Here is a 20150-nt window from a genome sequence, read left to right on the forward strand (position 1 = left end):
AGGGGTACTTAGGACTGGATCCTGCAGAGGGCTATCGAAATATACACTGTCACCCAAAATATAAAGGTTTCAGAGTAACAGCCGTGTTAGTCTGTATTCGCAAAAAGAAAAGGAGTACTTGTGGCACCTTAGAGACTAACCAATTTATTTGAACATGAGCTCAAATAAATTGGTTAGTCTCTAAGGTGCCACAAGTACTCCTTTTCTTTTTACCCAAAATATAAAGAGCCCTCCTGGTTTATTTTGGGCCTGCATGCCTGGATCCCACAAAAAAACAGCAAAGGTCTCATCAGCGCTTTTCTGGGGACCATGGGCAACAGGAAGCCATGGCTTGGTGTTACACCAGGGATAAATATGGCCCCATCGATTTAACAGGCTTTCATATCATCCTACTCGCAGGCTCAGGCGCACCTGTCTTTTACAAGCTAAATTTCTTTCCTGTACTTGCATCTGCGTCCTCAGCGTGAAATTCACCACCGCTGCCCTGTATCTGTTCCCTGAGGCTAGTCTGTTGCTGCAGCAAAATAAATCTATTTAAAATTTATGGAGAGTCATGAACAAATATCCTGGATCAGAACTCCCCCGGGTTTAGCGGCATGGTTCCATCTAATGTTGTGGATCCAGCTAGTGGCCAGAGAGAACCTGCTGCAATCAGCTAATTGAGTTACCCCTATGGTTCACGTGTAGAAACGTGCTTTAGTGCTGAAGCTGTAGGGTTCATGGCCCCCTGCCAGTCCAGGCTAGGTGTTTATTTCACTGCAGACTGCTGGGTGGCACAACATACAGGAGGCCCTCAAATCTTCTGGAATCCCTTATGGATGGGGAGCGATGCTTTCAGTGAACACCCCGTTCCCCTAACATGCTTTGTGAGCATCCCAACAGCCGGACACTTCCTGCCCTCACCACAGAGGCCGCAATGCGGAGGACAATCCAAGGTGAATGGTGCCTCTGAAATGAAGGCTTCAAACAGTGGCACGACCTAGCTCAGACCTGGGATGCAGCAGGATCCGGAGCCCAAGACCGTCCCTGAGCCTAGAGACAAGCAGCTGGAGATCCCGAAGATTACAACCCGGCTGGAGCAGCTGTGAAAATAAACAGGGGCCTGTGGCAATTGTGCTTCTTGGCTTGACCTGTAACCACAGCTGTATTCGCAGCCAGGACGCCGCCCGAGAACACTTCGGTTCTGGTCTCAGAAGAAATCTGCTTTTGGCCAGAGGAACCCAGTCCCGTGGAGGCCTTGCAGCTGTGAATGTTCAGAAGTTTTCCCCCCTCCCTGTCTTCAGGCAGCCTCAGCAGCTGTGTGGAATAAAAAGCACCGAGGGGGATGGGTTAGGCTTGGAACATGGGGCAGATAGGCGGGGAGGATGGGGACTTGGTTTAACCAGGGGAGAGAGACGCTCTGCAAGCTAATACCCAGGAGAACACTGAGTAACTGTATACGCTCCAGCTAACCAGAACCCTGTGTTAATTGTCCCGCAGGGGTGTAACGGGTGAGTTAACGCCAGCCTACCCCAGGTCATGCAGTAGGTCAGTGGCACTGACAGGGTCTCCCAATTCCCACTCCAGGGGTCTAGTCACTGGACCATCACACCCCTCATCTGGCCAGCGCGCTCAACCCTGCTCGCCATAGAACAAGTCAATGTCAAGGGCTCAGTCCTTCCCTTCAAGGCGCTCAACAGCCTGGGCCCAAGCTCTCTAGTAAAGCTCCAGAATGAGCACAAAGGTCGATAGCTCTGCTCATCCAGCCGTCCACCACAAGGGACCATCAAAAGCTCATTGGTGGAGGAGGCAGAGCTTCCTTAGGGCCCCTCAGAGACTGTGGAACCCCCTGTCCAGGAGCCAAGGACCATCACAGGCCTCCCCAGCTCCTGCTCCCAGTGCCAGGCACACATCTCCAGCCGGCCCCCTCGAACATCAGTACAGAGCAGTGCAATTGTTCAAGAACTCAACTGCCAACCAGCCCTACCAAAACAAACCACGACACTGCACACCCGATCCTCCCCCTGGGGAGACGCTGACAGCACAAAACACACGGGATCCACGCCGCTTAATGCACAGCTGCACAGGGCTCCGACACCACCAGGATGAGGGTGGGATAAGACACCAAGTAGATTCCCACAAAGCTGGGATGCCTGCAGATGACTGAGGCTGTCCCCCACTTGTGGGTTAACCTCTGCACATCGGTACACGGCTCTGCCAGCGGTACGAGGAAGAGGTCCTGGGAGCAGCTGTTGCTGGACAGAGATGGTGAGGACTTGACTCCACGATAAGGGAAAATGTTCAGCTCAGCATCTTATGGCTGCCAAACACATGCCAGCCAGTCGCACCTTTTGCTGTGGCTTGGCTACAATGACGAAGTAGCTCAGGATAACAAGACGCCATGCAGGCCAGTGGAGAGGGCGGAGTCTGGAGAGCTGGGTTCTGTTTCCACTCCTCTTTAACTCCAGGCCGATACAAGAGGCTTGGAAGCAATCAACGGGAGTACCATCTAGCTGTCCACACCTCAGGGAGCTGGGATTGCTGCTGGAGGTTGGTTACTGCTCGGGATCACTCAGCCAAGTTGAGAAGCAAGATTTGTTTAGCCAACCATGAGCAGCAGCTGCTGCAGAGCACTGGTCAACAGGAGGACAATGGCTACCCACCGCTGCATGCAACTGGTAATTTCCCCTTCTCATGGCCATTCTCATCTTCCTTCAGCCCAGCTTTGACCCAGCATCCTGGTCTGGTTCCACCCCATCAACACTGACTCAGCCTATTCTGACACTTATTGCAGTAAGCTCTCTTGGGTCCCTTTCTACAGGCATTTTGGGGTCTGCGACTACACCTTTGAACTTTCCTTCATGCAGAAGAGGAAAGAGAGGAAGAGGTGGAGGGTGAAGTGCATTAATGCTCTCTGGATGTGTGAGAAACTTTGGAGTAAGGGTGCAGAGGATTGTGGGCCATGGAATCCTCACTATTGGATGGTTCTGGGATCACACATGGAGACAGTTTGGGAACCCCTGCTCTACCCTTGCAAAAGATGGAGGAATGTGAATCAATAGGATCCTCTGACAGTCCTACTAACCCTGTCAGCAGCACTGCAAATGGGAACCAGAGAAACCGCTGGGAATAAAAGGGCTTCCTGTGACCCCTGAAGGTCTTAGAAGGCTGCCCTAGGGTAGGACAGGATCTGACAGTGGCACTGGCACGTTTTTTATAGTGTGGACGCTGAGAGTCGTTGAACCAAACTGTAAACCCTGGATAGAATGGAAACCACTTAAAATCAGGGGGTGCTGCAGCACCCCCAGCACCCCTACTTCCAGCACCTATGGGATTTGAACCATCCAGTAAAATTCAGTATTAGGGAAACTTGATTTACTCTGAACTCGGTCAATTCTTCTCCCTTGGGAGAATCATTAGCTAGTTTTCAGGTCAGCTGTAGCAAGCCGTCTATTACAGTACGACCCATGACAGGGGCTTCGTGTGGCAACAATGTCTGTGTCAAGTTTGACTCTGACAGAGCAGGGGGCTTGGATTTGTCTCTGGAGGAAGCTGAGCCAAGGAATTGAGTCCTAGAGAGCTTGGCGAGAACTAAATACCTTCAAGTCTGCAGAGTTTTAGAGTCTGAGCAGAGTTAGTTAGAGCTCTAGAGTTTGGAATAGGAAGCTCACTGCCATCTACGGAACCCGGACTCCAGGTCAAAGATCCTTGGCTTTGGAGGTTGTACTATTTGATTTCCTTTCCATATACAATAGAAGCACCCTTTGGATGAAAGTCCGAGTTCTCCAGTGTTCCCCTGGCTCTTGGTTTTATAGTTGTTGTTGTTCTCAGGACCCTTCCACTCCTTGCCTTGGAAATCCTGGGTCAGGGCAGAAGGGTGCACTAGGATGTGGGGTTTTCTACCACTTCCCCAGAAGGGTTTCTAGTGTAGGGATTGTCCAGCGGGCAGGATCAGACCCGTGAGCCATCTGAGCTAGTGTCCTGTCTGTGACGCTAGCCAACACCAGACATTTCCGAGCAAAGGGGACAGAATCCTGAGCTGAGCAGTTCCAGAATTGCTCTAGAGGCAGCTTCTCCTTCCTAAACCCCCTCAGTCAGAGGATGGTCTGTGCCCAGAAGCAGGAGGTAGTCACCCTGTGTAATGTAACTGTGGATGGTCTCACTAGCCACAAAAACGGATAATCCTGGTTTGGGTCCTTCTGCAGTCTTGGCCTCAATTGCATATTGTGGCAATGAGTTGCAGGGTCTCATTATGCACAGTGTAAAAAGACTATTTCCTTCACTCAGTTTTACATTTCATGCCTTTCAATAATCATTTTAAAAAGTGTGGGTGGGGGGGGTGACGATGTGACGCAGCACGGAGGGGGGAGTGTTGACCTGGGAATGTGCCCTGGAGATCATAGAATCATAGAATATCAGGGTTGGAAGGGACCCCAGAAGGTCATCTAGTCCAACCCCCTGCTCGAAGCAGGACCAATTCCCAGTTAAATCATCCCAGCCAGGGCTTTGTCAAGCCTGACCTTAAAAACCTCTAAGGAAGGAGATTCTACCACCTCCCTAGGTAACGCATTCCAGTGTTTCACCACCCTCTTAGTGAAAAAGATTTTCCTAATGTCCAATCTAAACCTCCCCCACTGCAACTTGAGACCATTACTCCTCGTTCTGTCATCTGCCACCACTGAGAACAGTCTAGAGCCATCCTCTTTGGAACCCCCTTTCAGGTAGTTGAAAGCAGCTATCAAATCCCCCCTCATTCTTCTCTTCTGCAGACTAGAGATGGGAGACCTGAGAGCCTGTAACCTGAGCCAGGGGGGGGAGGGGGAGGTGACACCTCTGCCCAGGAATGTGGAGGGAGGCTGCAGCAGGGAACCTGCTGGGGGGGTTTAGTTTTCAGTTTGGGGCTGGGTGGAGGAACACAGGGAACCCCAGGGCTGGGGTCTAAGCTCCCTGCTCCCCCAGAAGGACTTGACTGAGGGGTCCTGGTTGTACCCACAAGCTCTGTTTTGGACTGTGTTCCTGTTGTCCAATAAACCTTCTGTTTTACTGGCTGGCTGAGAGTCTCAGTGAATCCCAGGAAGAGGGGTGCAGGGCCTGGACTCCCCCACACTCCGTGACAGGGGGGTAGGAGTTTTAGGCAGAAAGTGGGGAGGGGGAATGAGATTTTAAAACCCTAGAAGGGGAGTATTAGGGAAACCTGTATTATTTCAGATGTAGTTGGCACTGGGGCAAATCTGATTATTGTGACATCTTCCGCTGATGGCTGGCTAGGACAGACACCAGTGTCGGGGCTCAGTGGACATAGCAAGGCCTTACATTTCTCACGGCAGAAACCGAGCCAAAGCCAAACAGATGAAGTTCTAACCTCAGGAAGGGGTAAGCAGGGGTCCCCTTCATTCATCCATGTCCACAGAGAGTCCAGGCTCCACGTCAAATACCCTTGGATTTTCTACATGTTCTGTCTCCATTTCATTTAAAGCAGAAAAAAGCGTCTTCTGGCCCTGGCCCAGAGGCTGCATGTTCTTCCATGCATCCCTGGCGAAAGGACTGGGTTGATAAATGCAAAGTAAGGCACATTGGAAACCATAATCCCAACGATACATATAAAATGACGGGGTCTAAATTAGCTGTTACCATGCGAGAAAGAGATCTTGGAGTCACTGTGGATAGTTCTCTGCAAACATCCACTCAGTGTGCAGCAGCAGTCCAAAAAGCTAACACAATGTCGGGAACCATTAGGAAAGGGATAGATAATAAAACAGTAAATATCATAATGCCTCTATATAAATCCATGGTGCGCCCACACCTTCAATATGGACCCAACAGAAATGAACAAGTAAAGTAACAAAAAGTCCCTCTCAGGGGCTCCAGACCTCCAGATCCCTTCAACGGCTACACTCAGGCCCTTTTCAGCAGGAGGTAAGGACCTAGTGCCTCTGGTGCCCCCGCTTCTCTGGTCCCAGTCTCACCACCGTCCCCCTATCTGCGACAGGAAGGGGACAGTGGTTATGGATGCCACAGCCACCTCCGCTGTCTCCTGGGCTCTATTTTCTGCACCCAGCAGAGCTGAGCAAAGCGACTGCCCGAAGCTGGATGGGCAGGGTGCGAATGAAGGGGCCCAGGTGACCAGGGAAGGAAGGGTCAGTCACCCAGCTCAGAGTCCTGCCAAGTCAACCCCTCCCCCACAACACACACACTGCCCCACTGACCCTCAGGACGCGATGGAGAGAGCGCCATCCTGCTGCAGGGAGCTCCGCAGGTTGGCCAGCACCAGGGCATAATACTGCAGGGAGCCGCCAGCTCAGCGACCAGCTAAATTAACCCCAGCCCCCCAGAGATGGGGGAGTCGGTCCCCCCAGGGGGCAGGGAGCTTGGGGGGCCAGGGGAGGGGTCTGGGGGACTGCCCGGAGTGCAGGCTGCCAGGGCAGGGTTAACAGGGGGTCCGCAAGATTCAGGATCCGCCCCCCCTCTCCCCCCGCGACCGGCTAGGGCTTGGGAAAGCGAGTTTGGCCGGACGGGCAAGTAACCGGGTTCCGGGGCTGGACTCGGATCCCTGCCCCCGCGTCCCCACCCAAGCGCATCGTGTTGAGGCAGCCGCAGCGGGAGCGGAGCAGGGGCAGCATGGGGGTCACGCTGGGCTACTGGGACATCCGCGGGGTGAGCGCGGGTGGCCCCCCAGCCCTGGGGAGGGGCGCGGGTGCAGGAGTGGGGCGGGCGGCCCCCCAGCTATGGGGGAGAAGCTGGGGTGCCGGAGCGGGGCAAGTAGCCCCCAAGCTATGGAGGAAGGGTAAAGGACTGGGGCAGGCAGCCCTAGCTATAGGGGAGTGGTGAGGGTGCAGGAGTGGGGCAGGCGGCCCTAGTTATGCGGGAGGGGTGGGGCTGCAGGAGTGGGGCAGGCAGCCCCCTAGCTATGGGGGAGGTCTCTGTAGGGGAATGTATGGGTTGGCTCTATCAGGTTTTCTTGGGGTCACGTGTCATGGTAGCCAAGATTTCCCTGGGAGAGGGGAATGGGCTCTGGCAAGCAGGTCAGTTGACTTTTTGCTGTGAGCCCCAGCAGAGCAGGGCTCCATCCTGTGAACTGGTCCCTCCCCCACCCTCATCCCCTCCCCAAGGGTGGGGCTAGGGGAGAGTCGTCCCTGCAGGGCAGCCAGTGCTAGGGTGACCAGATGTCCCGATTTCTGGGTCTTTGTCTTGTATAGGCTCCTATTACCCCCCACCCCCTCCAGTTTTTTCACATTTGCTGTCTGGTCACACAAGCCCAGGGGTCCCCAAGGCGGTCGCTGGGGCCGTTGTGTGAGCCAGCAGGACATCGCAAGGCTGCCATCGGGCGCGGCCCCCGCAGAACCGCCCGCCGGAATGCGTTGCCGTTTCTCGGCGCTGGGGTGTCTGGCACCCACCACAGTCTCCTGGGAATAGGAATATGCTATTCCCACAGCAAGGCTGGGGACACTGCCCCAGCCAGTGCCTATGTGCGTCCCTGCAGAAAGCCCTTCACATTCCTGCCCCTCTCTGCAGGGAAACTCTGATGGACCCGTCCCACTGCCAGGCCCTGACTGCGCGCTTCATTTCTAACAGTCTTTCAAAGTTTTCAGAGTAGCAGCCGTGTTAGTCTGTATCCGCAGAAAGAACAGGAGGACTTGTGGCACCTTAGAGACAAACAAATTTATTTGAGCATCAGCTTTCGTGAGCTACAGCTCACTTCATCGGATGTAGCTCACGAAAGCTGATGCTCAGATAAATTGGTTTGGGAATTTTTTGTTTTGTTTTGTTTCCCAAAAAGTTTTGTTTCCCAATAGCAGGTGTCTTGGGGGAGGGGAGGAACGTCACTGGTGGGTGTAGTCCCCCCAGGGGCTTGAGGCAAGGAGCCCCATTGCAATTTTGCATTGGTTGCCGCATGGTCTCCTCAAAAAAGTCCCTCTTGGGGTCCACAGTGCAACGCAGGGTTCCAAGCTTGGCAGCACCTCACGCAGGCTCCTGAAACCCCAGAGCCAATGAACAGAAACAAATTCAGGCTACTGAAACTCCCCGGAGCACGTTAATGCCGTGGGGCAGGTGTGTTGTCCGTCTCCCCTCACACATACGTATGCGCTCCATGGTGGATTTCAGTCTGATGGAGCTTTAGCTCAAGGTACAGCAGCTTGTGCTTTTACAGTTCCACATGGGAACATTATTCATGAAATTGGAGAAGATGGGGATTAATTGAAAGGTGGATAAAAACTGGTTAAAGGGGAGTCTAGAACTGGCCATACTGAAAGGTGAACTGCCAGGAGGTTACTAGGGGTGTCCCACTCAGGGATCGGTCTTGGGACTGATCTTATTTAACATTTTCATTCATGACCTTGGCACAAAAAGCGGGAGTGTGCTAATAAAATGTGTGAGCGACACAAAGCTGGGAGGTATTGCCAATATGGAGGCGGACCGGAATATCGCACAAGAAGATCTGGAGGACCTTGAAAACTGAAGGAATAGAAAGGGGATGAAATTTAATAGTGCAAGGTCATGAATTTAGGGACTAACAACAAGAATATTTGCTATAAGCTGGGGATGTTTATCTGCTGGAAGCAACAGAGGAACTAAAAGTCCTGAGTATATTGCTTGATCCCAGGATGACTATGAGCCCCCCGATGTGATGTGGCTGTGAAAAAGGCTAGTGCAGTCCTAGGATGCATCAGGTGAGGTATTCCCCGTAGAGACAGGGAAGTCTGTGCCATTCGACACGGCACTGGGGAGACCTCCCCTGGAACACTGTGTGCAGGTCTGGTCTCCCGTGGTTAAGAAGGATAAATTCAAACTGAAATAGGGGCAGAGAAGGGCTACTAGGATAATCAGAGAAATGGAAAACTCACTGTACAAGAGGCGACTCAAGGACCGTGGCTTGTTGAGTCTGACCAAACGAAGGCTGAGGGGAGATAGGATCGTTCTCTATTAATACATTTGGGGAGGGAGAGGAGTTATTTAAGTTAAGCGCCAATGTGGACACAAGAACAAATGGCTATAAACTGCCCATCAACAAGCTGAGCCTTGAAACTAGATGGAGGTTTCTGACCATCAGAGGAGTGAAGTTCTGGAGCAGCCTCCCAAGGGGAGCAGTGGGGGCAAAACACCGAACTGACTTCAAGACTGAGCCTGATGAGTTTATGGAGGGGATGATGTGATGAGGCTGACTACAGTGGCCCATCTGAAACTGCTAGTAGCAAAAATCCACAATGGCTGGAGATGGGACGCTAGATGGGGAGGGCTGTGAGTTACTCCAGAGGATTCTTTCCCAGGTGACTGGCTGGTGGGTCTTGCCACATACTCAGGGTTCAACAGATCACCATATTTGGGGGCAAGAAGGAATTTCCCCCCAGGTCAGATTAGCAGAGACCCTGTGGTTCTTTTTACCTTCCTCTGCAGCATGGGGCATGGGTCACTTGCAAGTTTAAACTAGTATCAATGGTGGATTCTCAGTAACTTGAAGTCTTTAAATCATGATTTGAGGACTTCAGTTACTCAGCCAGAGGTTAGGGGTCTGTTACAGGAGTGGGTGGGTGAGGTTCTGTGGCCTGCGATGTGCAGGAGGTCAGACTAGATAATCGTGATGGTCCCTTCTGGTCTTCAAGTCTGAGCAATGGAGGTTCCCTGGTTCAATCCTGTTTGGTGCATTGGCTAAGATAGAAGCCATCATGCTTGATCTGTGTATAGTTCTAGGCTCCAGCAGCTGTGAGCAGAATTGGGAGGAAGGTCAATTTATCTTGCTTTCTTGGAGAGGGGCAAGCTCTGGGCTCACCCAATGGAACTGGAGGGGTCCTGGGATGTAAATGCTCTCTTGCTCCTCTCTGCAGCTTGCTCACGCCATCCGACTGCTGTTGGAATACACGAACACTCCCTATGAGGACAAGAAATACTGCGCCAGCGGGGAAGGTAAGGTGGCATGGGTGGAGATCACACCCCGGGCTGCCTTGGCCTGTGGAGTGTGAGATGGGCACTTGCAACGTGCATTGTCTTTTGCAGTCTTGGCAGGGAACCTGTGTGGAGATCAGAACTGGTGTTGGGGAAGGATACAGAAGTAGTTGGGTCTGTATCAGTGCACTGGAGATCACATTGTGAGAGAGGGGTGCGCTGTTATCGTTAGGCCTAGGGAATGCTTTAAGATCCATGCTGAACAGTGTTAAATAGCAATCAGTGTCCAGGTCCTTTAACAGCACTGAATGATGCCATCTTGGATCCCGAGTCACCTTTGAGCAGGCCCTTGACTTGGGGTCTAAACTTGTTGAAGGCAATAGAGAGGCTGATGCTGGATCAAGCCCAGATCGCTGCTGGAAATTGCAAGGAAATCATTGACACAGGCCAGATTTTTTCCACGGCAAAATTCGATCAAGTTGCAGTTTGCAGATCGCACCAGGCAGGAGAACAGCAGCTTTTGCTGCCACCCCTGAAGTTAACCAGGAGAACTCTGCCGGGCTAGGGGTAGAAACCAGTTCTGAGCAGGTTGTAACCTTAGACTTGTTAGCAATGAGCTCCCTGGAGGTGCTCAGGTTTCAGCAGCTGTGTTAGAAACTGCCTTTTACTCTCTAGCTGGGAATGGGAGGTGAGGATTTGTCAGCTAGCGAGGTCAGTTCTGGAGGCCCGTCTGTACAGCCCCTCCGGGATTACCCCAGTGCCACTTCTACAGTCAGCACTTGGGGGACTGGGTGAAGTATTTGGCTCTTGGGCTGTTAGACTCAAGAAGGTGGCACGTGCGTGTGCAGTGGGGGTGGGGGAATGGTGCGGAGTGGGGCAGGATGGCTGGAAGGGAGGTGCATTAATGGGGAGGAGGGTCAGACCCTCTTCTCCCTCCTGCCTTAGGTCGCTCCTCCTCCAAAGTCTGGTTCGGCCTGGCCTGTATCGGCTTCTATTTGCTGTTGCTTACAGGGCCCGGTCCTGCTCCTGCGGCAGTTGATAGGAGAACTCCCCTTGCTTTCAGCGAGAGCAGGGATCTGCCCTGTATTGGGACAGTGCCCTCTCTCCGAGCTGGCCTTTGTGCCGCTGTAAGGGACGGACTTTGAGGGGCCCAACGCCAGCTGGAGTCAATGGGAGCTGGGGGTGTTGCTCAACCCTCACCAGCCTGTTTCTAGAAGGCAGCTTTGTAAGAGCCACTTCCTATCTCCGCTCTCCCATGGGCTTGGGTTAACTCTTCGGTGGCTGCAGAGAGAGTCTGTGACTCTCTTGGCTTGGACTAAGTTCCCACCTTTTTTTTTTTTGCCGAGTCACGCATCCCCAGATTTGGTTATATAATTCTGAAGGTCACAGGGCTGCTCTTTGTCACAGTGAGCGATAAGAAACCCCAGTTGTGTCAAAGCCACATGTTCTCCCCGAGCTGGCTCAGTGCAGGGGCAGGGAGTGGCGAGGTGAGGAGTGATGAAGTCAGGTTGCTTTTGGGCACGGATGCTTTATTACAATGACATTCCACATTTCTGACCCTTTAGAACCACGATAAAATTCCACCTCACAACTTCCCGGGGCACCATGAAAGTAAAATTCCCCTTTCAACTGAGACTCAGAAAGGGCGAGTGGCTTTGCGTTAAGGTCATCGCGGCTTTGTCCTCACTACAAAAAGGTGTGGTTTTTACATAGTTATTTCACTCGCTGTAAACTCATGGCGGAGACAAGAGCCTGGCGTTTTTACCTTGATGCAGCTAGTTAAGGTCTGCCCTGTAGTCCACCTAGGCCTCAATCAGCCGTTCTCACCCTGTTTACCATGGTGGGCCACATCCCAAAGCTACCTGTATGGCCCTGAGGATGGCACATGGGCCGCAGCTCTGGGTTGATTGAGCCACAGGTTGAGAACCACTGAGCTACATCCAGGTAAGAACCGCAGTGCCTTGGCTCCACCAGAATATTACATCAAGACAGCTATCGCTGTGTAAAAACACCCTTTCTTGCAGTGAAGACCAAGCCACAGTGAGTGAGTGACAGAGCTGGGCGTGGAACCCAGGTGTCCTCGCTCCAAGTCTGTGCTCTAACCACTAGACTGTACTCTCTTTTTGGAAGAGAACTAGCTGTGCACTGGACAGGGAAATCCAGTTCTTGCAGATTGTCCTCAGTATAAGGACAATCACAGAGCCTATCCTCTGGCTGGGACGCGGGACCCTGGCTGGAACCTGTACCAGGAGGGGCTTGTCACAAGCACTAGCATCATTTGTCTTGATTCAAGACCGTAAGAATTACAATACCTGCCTTTCATGGCTGGGGAGAGGGAGATTCTCAGCTGGTGTAAACGAATCTGCATGGATTTACAGAAGCTGAGGGTAAGACCTTAGGTTTGTATCAGGGTAAGTGGCCCATGGGGCCCTATGAGTATTCTCAGGAACTCATGCCTTGCCTCTCCCCTCTGATTCGGCTGGTCTTATACTCCCCCTGCCCTCCCAGTAAATCCTCTCAGGGTCTGTCTACGCTGCAGTCTGCAGTTGGAGGTGTAACTGCAGCATGTGCCTCTGGCTAGCTTGCATGCCAATAGCAGTGCCAGCTATAGAAGCTCCCCTGGGACCCTGGGTAGGTACTTGGGCAGCTGGCCCATGCTGACACAGTGCGGGTACCGATAGCGGAAAAGCTATCTAGATCAGAGCTAGTTCGGGTGTGTCTACATGTGTTGCAGTTACAGCCCTAGATTGCACTCCAGACAGACCCTATGTCCTAGGGGTTGGAGGACAGCCAGCCTATATCCCAGTTCAGGCTGCACTGGTAAGGATGGATTTGCTGCGTGTTTTATTTCATAGCTAGCACCTGCAGGTAAATAGACCTTTGAGCACTGATAAGCAAAGCTGGATTGCATGTGGCCAGTTATGCTTTGCTTATCGCCCTGTGTCAGACTAAGTGGTGAGGGTTTCATATCATTCGGGCTTGCGGGCACCCTGCCTGATTTTAAAGGGGACCTGAGCCGGCAGGGAAGCGGTTAAATCCAGACGCAGAGCAGAGCACTGTGAGCTGGGCTATTCATACTAGCTGCCAAGTCCTAGGAGGAAAGTGCAGTTTTAAGGTGGCCTAGAGCAAGGTTTCTATGGGATCCAAATACAGCTGAGGTTTCTGTAGGATCCATAGAAAATCCCTGTTAATACCACCTATCCTGGGGGCCTATATGGCCCCCAGAATCATAGTATCTGAGTACCTCACAGTTTTGACCGTATTTAGCCTCACAATCCCCCAGTGTGGTAGGGAACTGCGGCAAGTCTTGGATCTGTGTGTTACAGATGGGGAACTCAGGCTCGGAGCGGCTTTGTGATTTCCCCAAGGGAACCCAGGGAGTCTGGAGCAGAGCAGAGATTTGAACTTCAGTCTCCCCAGGCTCATGCTGTTAACTACTGGACCATCTTATTAGAGAAGGGCTTTGGTTCTGTGTTTGTATGGAACCACTCCCCCACCACCTCCATTCTCAGCTAGCCTCAGACACTCAAGTAAGAAGCACCATATTGTGATCATGGTGTCTAGCCTTGGCACTGAGCCATTTCATTCTGTTTCTGGAAGGTTGGTAAATGGCACTGTCAGGGAACGAGAGGCCAGCGTGGGCGGGAGCGTTGGCCGAAAGGATCAGATGTGGGGCTTGATGTTAGGCACGTAAATAAGGAGCGTGACTTTTCTCAGAGCAGCTGCAACTCCCTGGGATTTCGATGGGAGCAAGGGGTGCTCGGTACTTCTGAAAATCAGAGGCCAGTGGTGAAAATTGTGGCCGTTAAGTATCTATCGCTGCAGCACTGCTCCTTCATGCTTAGATGTCCTGGGGCTTTTCCCTGTTTTTTCTAGGCCCAGATGCCAAGCTGCATGTCTGGAATGGCACAGCTCAGGAATGGGAGGGGGAACACAGGTGACTTTCAAAGTGGCCTGGCCCACAGTGTTAGAGCAGCCCAGAGGGTGCTCTGAGCTGCCACAGCCTTGAGTGGCTGCTCTGTTATGTCAGAACAGGCATGCCCCGTGCCAGGAGCTGAGCAGAAGTGTGGTATAGGGCAGGGGTGATGAGTTGTGTGGGCCCGTGGTGCCCGGGCTCCAGGAATATTCAGGGCCCATGGTGGCTGTGCTCCACCAATGTTTGGGGCCGGGTCTCTCCCCTGGCCCTGCCTGCTGCCCCCGGATGATTTAAAGGGGTCTGGGGGACCCTGGCGGCTGCTGCCACCACCATCAGCCGTGCAGTGGGGCTTCCTGCCCGGCCTCGCTCCTTGCACTCCTGGAAGCGGCCGGCATGGCCCTATGATCCTGGGAGGGGAGGGATGGTGTCTCCGTGCGCTGCCCCGGCCCCGAGCGCAGACTCAGCACCTCCCATTGGCCAGACCCCTCAACCTCTCCTGCACCCTTGCCCCAGCCCAGAGCCTGTACCCAAACCCCCTCCCGGAGCCAGCACCCCTCCCGCACCCAAACTCCCTCCCAGAGCCTTAGGTAGGGGTAGGGTGGGGGTGGGACTTGGACCCATTCTGGGCACCACCAAAAATTATACAAACCTGCTGTCCCAAGCATAGAGCTGTCCAGGGGTTTCCCTGGTGGGAAGCTCTGTCTGGGTTCTGGCCCTTTTCTGCTGCTCGAGTGGTGAAAAGGGGCCAGCTTGGGGACTAAAGTCTTTTTCTAGCCCTGGACTTGGAGAAGTGTTGGTTAGAGGCGAGTCATGGGCCAGGACCTTCTCCCCTCCGCTCCTGGGGTGTGGGGAGAAGGAGAGCAGGGGAGCTCTGCACTGGAAGAAAGACTCAATCTCCAATTGCCCATCTGACTAAAAGTGAGGACTCTCGGCCTACAGCCGCGGTGGGGGATGGGGAGGGAAGGAGACGAGGGGAAGGGAAGATGGAGGGTCGGGGTGAAGAGGATGGGAGGGAAAGGAATACAGTGAGTGGGTGGCTGGCAGGGGAGAGATGCAGTGGTGAGGGTGTTTGTGGGGTGGCAGTACTGGGTGGAGATGCAGTGAAGGGGTTGGGATGCAGTGAGTGGGTGTGGGGAGTGGGGTGGGAGATGCAGTGGTGGGGAGGTGATGTTGATTAGGAGATGCAGTGGGGCGGGGGGTTGGTGGTGAGGGAGATGCAGTGTGGGGGGGAGCAGGTCTCCGTGCCATAGGACTTACCATCCTGTTCTTTATCTCCAGGTCCTGATTATGATATAAGCCAGTGGACTAACGAGAAAGAGAAGCTGGGGCTGGATTTCCCGAACGTATGTAGCAGCCTCCTCTGCCCTCACCCGTGTGTCACCAGGGAGGACAAGGTCAGAGGGGGACGTGGTTGGAGACTAACAGCTGGCTCTCAGGTGGAGCCAGGCTGTTGGCTGGAGAAGAGCTCCCGGCTCTCCAGTGCCCCCTTGGCTGGCGCAGGAGTCTCAGGCCTTGCGGTCTTCACGGCGGCAGCCGTGCCCAGCCTCAGTGGGATCAGTGGTTGTGCATGGCCGTGAGGCACTGAACAGGGAATCTGGGGCCCTGGTGTCCACCTGCTCTCCCAAGCAGGGTAAAAAGGGGCAGGGAGAGGCTGTCTCTGAGCACAGGTGGACTCCAGCAATGTGCAGGGCCTGCTCATGAGACACTTGGCTCTGCTCTTTGACCTCCCGCCGACTAGGCGGCACAAGTAGCGTGGTGGCTGCAGTGCCCTCCGAGAGCAGGATAAATGGGTGGGGAGAACTTATCCCCTGACACCCTGTCTTTGCCCTCCCAGCTCCCCTATCTCTTTGATGGCCAGACAAAGCTCACGCAGAGCAATGCTATCCTCCGTTACATAGCGCGCAAACACAAAATGGGTGAGTATCGCTGCGAGTCGAAGGCTTGTCTGCACGGTGAAGTTGACAGGACCGGCTCTTCTGGAATAGGTCCCTAGTCCAGAGTAAAAGTGATGGGCCATTATTCTAGAAGACCTAGGTCATTCCAGAATAGCTGTGCTGGACAATTCCCTCTGGTGAAGACAAGCCCTTAGAGGCTAGTTGAGATTTAAACCAGGGTTGCTGAGCCGCTCTGCCCCTGTGTGTTTTCTGACTCCCAGCTGGCGAGAGCGAGGAGGAGATACAGAGAGTGGACATGCTGGAGAACCAGGTGATGGATTTCCGCCTGGCCTTTGCAAGGGTGTGCTACAACCCTGACTTTGTGAGTGCATCCCTGCTCCCCTGGGGGTGTGGGTCAGAGCTGGAGTGCAACAAATGGCTCTGGAGGGTCACATGGGGATAACAGGTGTAGATATAATCCAGAGCTTTACAAGCCTCATTAATTACCTGGGAAGAAGTGGTGTTATCCCCATTTTACAGAGGCGGGGGAGAGAGAGGTGACGTGACTTGCCTGAGGTCCCACAGTAAACCAGTAGCAGAGGTAGGATTAGAATTTGAGACCTCCCTAGATTCAACACTGCCTGTTCCCCCAACCCACGGTGCCACACAGACTAAGAGAGGTGGGATTGCTGGTCACAGGGATTGTGTCAGAGCAGACCAGTCTGGGAAGTCTATTACCCGCGGCCCATCTTTAGCCACAGCCTCTTCCTTTAAAGGAAGGTGAATAATTATTATCGTGCACCTGACTAGTTACCCGATACTGACATGGGAGGGAAGAGAGTGTCTGGGATGGGAGATCCCTTCAGATCAGTTTATGCCCCAAAGGCTGGGACTGAATTACCCTTGTCGCTGCCTTCGGCGGCACTAGAAAGCCGAAACCCTGAGTTGCTCCAGGGTGGTGGGGATTGTGAGGATTTGACCCACAGCTCCCTTGCTTCTATTTTCCCTTTTGCAGGAGAAACTGAAGCTGGAGTACTTGGAGCAGCTGCCCGGGAAGCTGAAGCTGTTCTCCCAGTTCCTGGGGGACAGGAAGTGGTTTGCTGGGGAGAAGGTATGTGGCTACAGAGGGACTGAGGACGGAGCTGCTCCGTGTTAGAGAGAGGCCAGAGATGGGAAGTGCAGATCTGGATGGTTCTGATCTGACACTCTGCTTATTTTCATTCTAATTTCCCAGCTCACCTATGTCGACTTCCTTGCGTACGACATCCTGGATCAGCACCGCATGTTCGCGCCCAAGTGCCTGGATCAGCTGAAGAACCTGAAGGATTTTCTTGACCGATTTGAGGTGAGCTTGGCCCTGACTCCCCTGTGACATGCTGCTCTCTGGATCTCCAGGGCTGGCCAAGCTAGTTCCAGGTCTGCAGTGTCTGCAGCATGTGACCTTTGGTCAAGTTACTTTTCCCAATTAAGGTTAATAGATGGTTTCCATTCTAAGCCTTCTGCACCCTTTGTCTTGTCAAAACAATAACCCACCTCTTGGTCCTTTTCACAATATATGGAATTGGAGTTCATCTTAAAAAGGAGGTGTTCGCGATAGAAGACAATCACACACTAAAGACACATAAACAAGTTTCCACACAGCTCAAGTTCCAGCATTGTCTGGAGTGCTTCACGAGGGAGACAGGGAACTGGTGAACAGCTAGTAGCTGAATAATATATTGCAAGTGCACATCATTTACAGTCCTGAATTTCTCAAGCTTGGATCTTGGGCAGAGGAGATTTTGAAGAGCAGAGTGAGGTTGGAACCAGACAAACTGTTTTTGAGAGATGGAGCTTTGAGAAGTTACAGGACTTCCTGCTCTTAGAAAGTGCTTTATGGGCTCCTAAACCTAGAGCAGCTCAGCAACATAAGGGCCTGGCTTTTAGAAGTTCCGAGTGAAATCAATCGGAGATGTGAATGGTCAACAGCTTTGAAAAACCACATGCTCGGGACCTGATCCAAAGCCTTGTGAGGTCTGTGTCAAGACTCCCATTGATTTCAGCACCCTTTGGCTCAGGCCCTTGGTCCTCCAGAAGAACTGTTGCAGTGGGGGAGGTTTAGGTTGGATATTAGGAAAAACTTTTCCACTAGGAGGGTGGTGAAACACTGGAATGCATTACCTAGGGAGGTGGTTGAATCTCCTTCCTTAGATATTTTTAAGGTCAGGCTTGACAAAGCCCTGGCTGGGATGATTTAGTTGGGGATTGGTCCTGCTTTGAGCAGGGGGTTGGACTAGATGACCTCCTGATATTCCAACCCTGATATTCTATGATTCTTTGAACTGGGCCATAGGGAAACGTCTGACAAGCCGTGGCTGCATGCCTTTCTGGTTTGCCATGGGGAGCGATTCCCAAGGAGCTGTTTGGCTGCAGCCTTTGCTGAATTTCTGGCTGTGACGACGGGTAGGGGGCACGTGAGGAGCTGATGATGTATCTTTACGTTGATGGATCTTCTTTTGCTTTCCCTGTAGGCCCTGGAGAAGATTGCTGCCTACATGAGTTCTGGCCGGTACATGAAGGCTCCTGTTTTCTGGAGAACTGCCCAGTGGAGCAACAGAAAGGAGTAGGCTCAACTGGAGCTCAGCAAATGTCAAACAAGTCTCTTGGCATGGACCCACTGCAGCATCTGAGAAGGAGCTGGAGACCCCTGGGACCCCTCTAGCTTGCAAAGTCCCATTGAACAGCAAATCAGCAATAGCTGAAATCCCCAAGCCCTGTCGTAATCCTTCCTGCTAAGCTAGCTGTGCGATTTCCCAGTTACTGGCTAATGAAAACATTTTGGTGACTGTAGAGTCGTCTCCGCTTATTGACTCTCCTGGTTTCTATTTTTTAAAAACCAGTAGCTCTCTCGGGAGTTCTGATTAGCAGGTACTCATCAAGCCTTAGTTCTACTTTTGAACCTCTTCTGAGTTTCAGCATTTATCCCAGCATGCAGGCCAATTCCTGCTTCCACTGGTGCTCTCCAGATGGCCAAGTGGCTCTCTGACAAAGGGCTTTGAATTTCAGAGGTGTTGAACACTCATCACTCCTTTGAGCCCATGAGCATTTGAAAATATAAATAGAAAGATAATTCTCCCATCCCCTTACACCTGCTCTCTCCTGGAGCCACCCTACACACACAGAAAGAACATGATGTTCCAAAGGGGAAATCTTCAGTCCCTTTTGTGACTAGAGACGTATATTAAAGTTGGCTAGTTCCTGGGGGCCATTGTGAGAAAGCCCTGTTGTCATATCCAATGCATAACCAAGGTACTAATTAAATCATGATCCTCCCCTCTGCCAGGACAGCTCAGCCAGGTAGAGGGGAGAGAAAGCGGGACGCACCCAATCAGGTTTCTAAGTGTGCTGCACCCTGCAGCCCCTGTCTGACACAGAGGGCCAGATCCCTAAGAGAACTCAGTCTGGGCCCTCCTTTCGGTGCCTGCAACAGAGCTGAGCTGTCTGGAAGCTGGGGTCCAAAGCACTGAACTGCTGCTGGGTTGCACACAGCTGTGAGAACAAGTAATGCAATGCTTGTATGTACTGGGAGCCACAGTTGTGAGCAGGGTTAGGAAGAAGTCTGGATTTGTGCAACTGCAAAGAACGCACAGGGAATTTGTGGGGAGTAGCAGAGAGGAACCCAGTCATTCCAATCAGGTGGAGGGTTTGAGGCTGACATAAATGCCTGACCTTTCAACCTCCAAAGCCACAGGCCTCTGCTGCTTAAGCTAAAGGAGATCTCCCCTGGCTGGCAGATGTAATAGGTCCTTTATCTTCCTTTGGGCTCAGCTACTCGAGGACACCATCACACACTTGCTCCTGGGTACACAGAGCCAGTACCTTACACAGTGAGCGCCAGTGTTCATGGCAACGTTTGTGACTATAACTCCCTTGCTGAGCACCGTGTGAGCCAGGGGGTCCCTGTGTTTCTTCCTCCAATCTCTAGCAAACTAGGAGTGTACGCCCTTTGTTCCCCGCAACGATCACACAACATGGCTCTCCCCTGTGCCTAAACACAAGGGCCAGCTACCCTGACACTAGCATAGAGAAATGGTGACCCCAGGAGGGCAGAGGGTGAGGTGCCAATGGGGAAGGAGAAGGGGAGCAGCAGGGAAGAAGTGATGCTGGTGGGAGGAGAAGAAAACCTTGGGGGACATAAGTGGGGCCTGGGCCTTTTGGAAAGCCCTGCATGGGGATGGGGAGGTATCGATTGCCCGCCCAGAGTTCTGTTCCTGGAGTACTGCATTGGAAGGATGCCAGCTCGGCCCAATCCCCTCTTTGCCCTGGTAGTTGATGCTCAGTGCAACCATGGCTGAGGCCCACTGGTGCCACGGGCCGTGCCCCCCTCAACTTCAGGGGCGCTTATTTTCTTCCTCTTGCTTCTCACGCTTGCAGCACACAGTAGAGACATCTCCCCTAGCTGGGAAGCAGGGGCCTGATTCTGATCAGACCCTGGTGTAAACCAGGAGTAACCCCGCTGGGCC

At 52.8% G+C, this 20150-nt stretch overlaps 1 protein-coding gene across 1 annotated transcript; it reads left to right on the top strand.

The window, feature by feature from the left end:
• Positions 1-6559: 6559 nt before the first annotated feature.
• On the top strand, positions 6560-18477 carry LOC142069737 (glutathione S-transferase 2-like). Its single transcript, XM_075121949.1, has 8 exons — positions 6560-6633; positions 9801-9879; positions 15053-15117; positions 15609-15690; positions 15930-16030; positions 16664-16759; positions 16883-16993; positions 18159-18477. The coding sequence occupies exons 1-8, from the start codon at positions 6598-6600 to the stop codon at positions 18252-18254; spliced, it is 666 nt and encodes a 221-aa protein (XP_074978050.1). The 5' UTR covers positions 6560-6597; the 3' UTR covers positions 18255-18477.
• The last annotated feature ends 1673 nt before the right edge of the window (positions 18478-20150 follow it).

This window comes from Caretta caretta, chromosome 21 (assembly GCF_965140235.1).
Source record: "Caretta caretta isolate rCarCar2 chromosome 21, rCarCar1.hap1, whole genome shotgun sequence".
NCBI lineage: Eukaryota > Metazoa > Chordata > Testudines > Cheloniidae > Caretta > Caretta caretta.